The sequence below is a fragment of the Eutrema salsugineum genome, unplaced genomic scaffold (genome assembly GCF_000478725.1).
Source record: "Eutrema salsugineum unplaced genomic scaffold, Eutsalg1_0 scaffold_1, whole genome shotgun sequence".
Taxonomy (NCBI): domain Eukaryota; kingdom Viridiplantae; phylum Streptophyta; class Magnoliopsida; order Brassicales; family Brassicaceae; genus Eutrema; species Eutrema salsugineum.
Window position 1 is genome coordinate 14667701 of NW_006256909.1, and position 1238 is coordinate 14668938.

Consider the following 1238-nt stretch of genomic DNA (forward strand, 5'->3'; position numbering starts at 1 on the left):
CTCATCAGATCTTGGACCCAGGTTCCGACTTCCGGCATAGTCGACCTAGTCACACAGTTACTTAGTTACTCAGTTATTCACCTCGACAATTACCTCTAACGCCCGATCTCATTTCCATTAATAGGTTCCGACCTCGAAACGACCGATCTCGTTGTTCAGAATATCACACGACACTCAGATTTCCGAGCACAAGGTCTGTCCGTCCGACCTAAGCTTCCGAGCTCGTTACATATTCCTTTTTCATAATTCTCAGATTCGATTTGTATTCCATTTCGGAGTCGATGTTAATAAACAAGAATTTCCGATCCCTTTACTGTTTAAAAATAAATTGACGAACTCACGGATCAACAAATCCCGAAGAGCTCCTTGATCGGCCTAGATGAAGATATGGCTCCGATGATAACTTGCGAATCCGAGTACAAGCATACTTTAGTTATTCCTTTGCTTTGTGCTTGTGTCAATGCCATACGGATCGCTAGAGCTTCCGCCATGAGAAGAGAGCTTACAAACTGTTCGGATTTTGACATTTGTTCTAGTCTCGTCACTGTTGTGTTGTAGGGAGATTGCCTCTGAAACGTAGCTCCTAAACCTGCAACTAGTGACTCCTCTTTCCAAGCTCCATCTGTATGAATAACCACACATCCACTGGGGGAGGACTATCTCTGTCTCTGAAATTTTATTTTCCATGCTCTGTTTTTTCATTCATTTGTGCAGCTTGCCATTCTCGAGTTTCTCGAACTGCTTTTGTAACCGTATCTTGTTCCAATAGTGATTTGCTTTCAAAAATCTTCCGGTTACGCGTATGCCACAAGGACCAAATGACCCAAGGGAAGAGGGGACCCGTAAGCACCCCTGTCGGAGGCAGAGCATCTAATTTGTTTCCTACTTTGAACCCAGTTTTGAGGTCTGCGATCTGCATCGGATCGAAGGGATTCATGAAAGGAACTAGGGACCATACTCGTTGTGCGTATGGGCATTGACCATTTCCTGCTCCTAAAAGTTTGTTTTTGTTGTTAAAGTTCTCCTAAAAGTTTAAGTTTCCGTCAAACTATATTGTGTTGTCTCTTTGTGAAATTTGCAGAAAACGTGTTGCAGTTGGGAACCCATATCGAAATAAAAGATTGTTTTTTAAAAAAAAAACACAACTCCAACACATAAATGTTATGTAACTTGATCAATGATTAATAATACTATAACAATTTAAATCAAAGATACAGATCATCTTTATTAGCTCCATC

General features: G+C 41.1%; 1 protein-coding gene across 1 annotated transcript; it reads right to left on the reverse strand.

Moving 5' to 3' along the window:
• Positions 1-344: 344 nt before the first annotated feature.
• LOC112082038 lies at positions 345-919 on the reverse strand. Its single transcript, XM_024149124.1, has 2 exons — positions 799-919; positions 345-622 (listed from the first exon to the last, which is right to left on the reverse strand). The coding sequence occupies exons 1-2, from the start codon at positions 917-919 to the stop codon at positions 345-347; spliced, it is 399 nt and encodes a 132-aa protein (XP_024004892.1).
• Between the last annotated feature and the right edge of the window lie 319 nt (positions 920-1238).

Coding starts and splice junctions, on each gene's coding strand:
- LOC112082038 (XM_024149124.1), bottom strand. CDS start 919: ATGCAGATCGCAGACCTCAAAACTGGGTTCAAAGTAGGAAACAAATTA. Junction 623..798: donor TTGGTCCTTGTGGCATACGC/GTAACCGGAAGA, acceptor TTATTCATACAG/ATGGAGCTTGGAAAGAGGAG.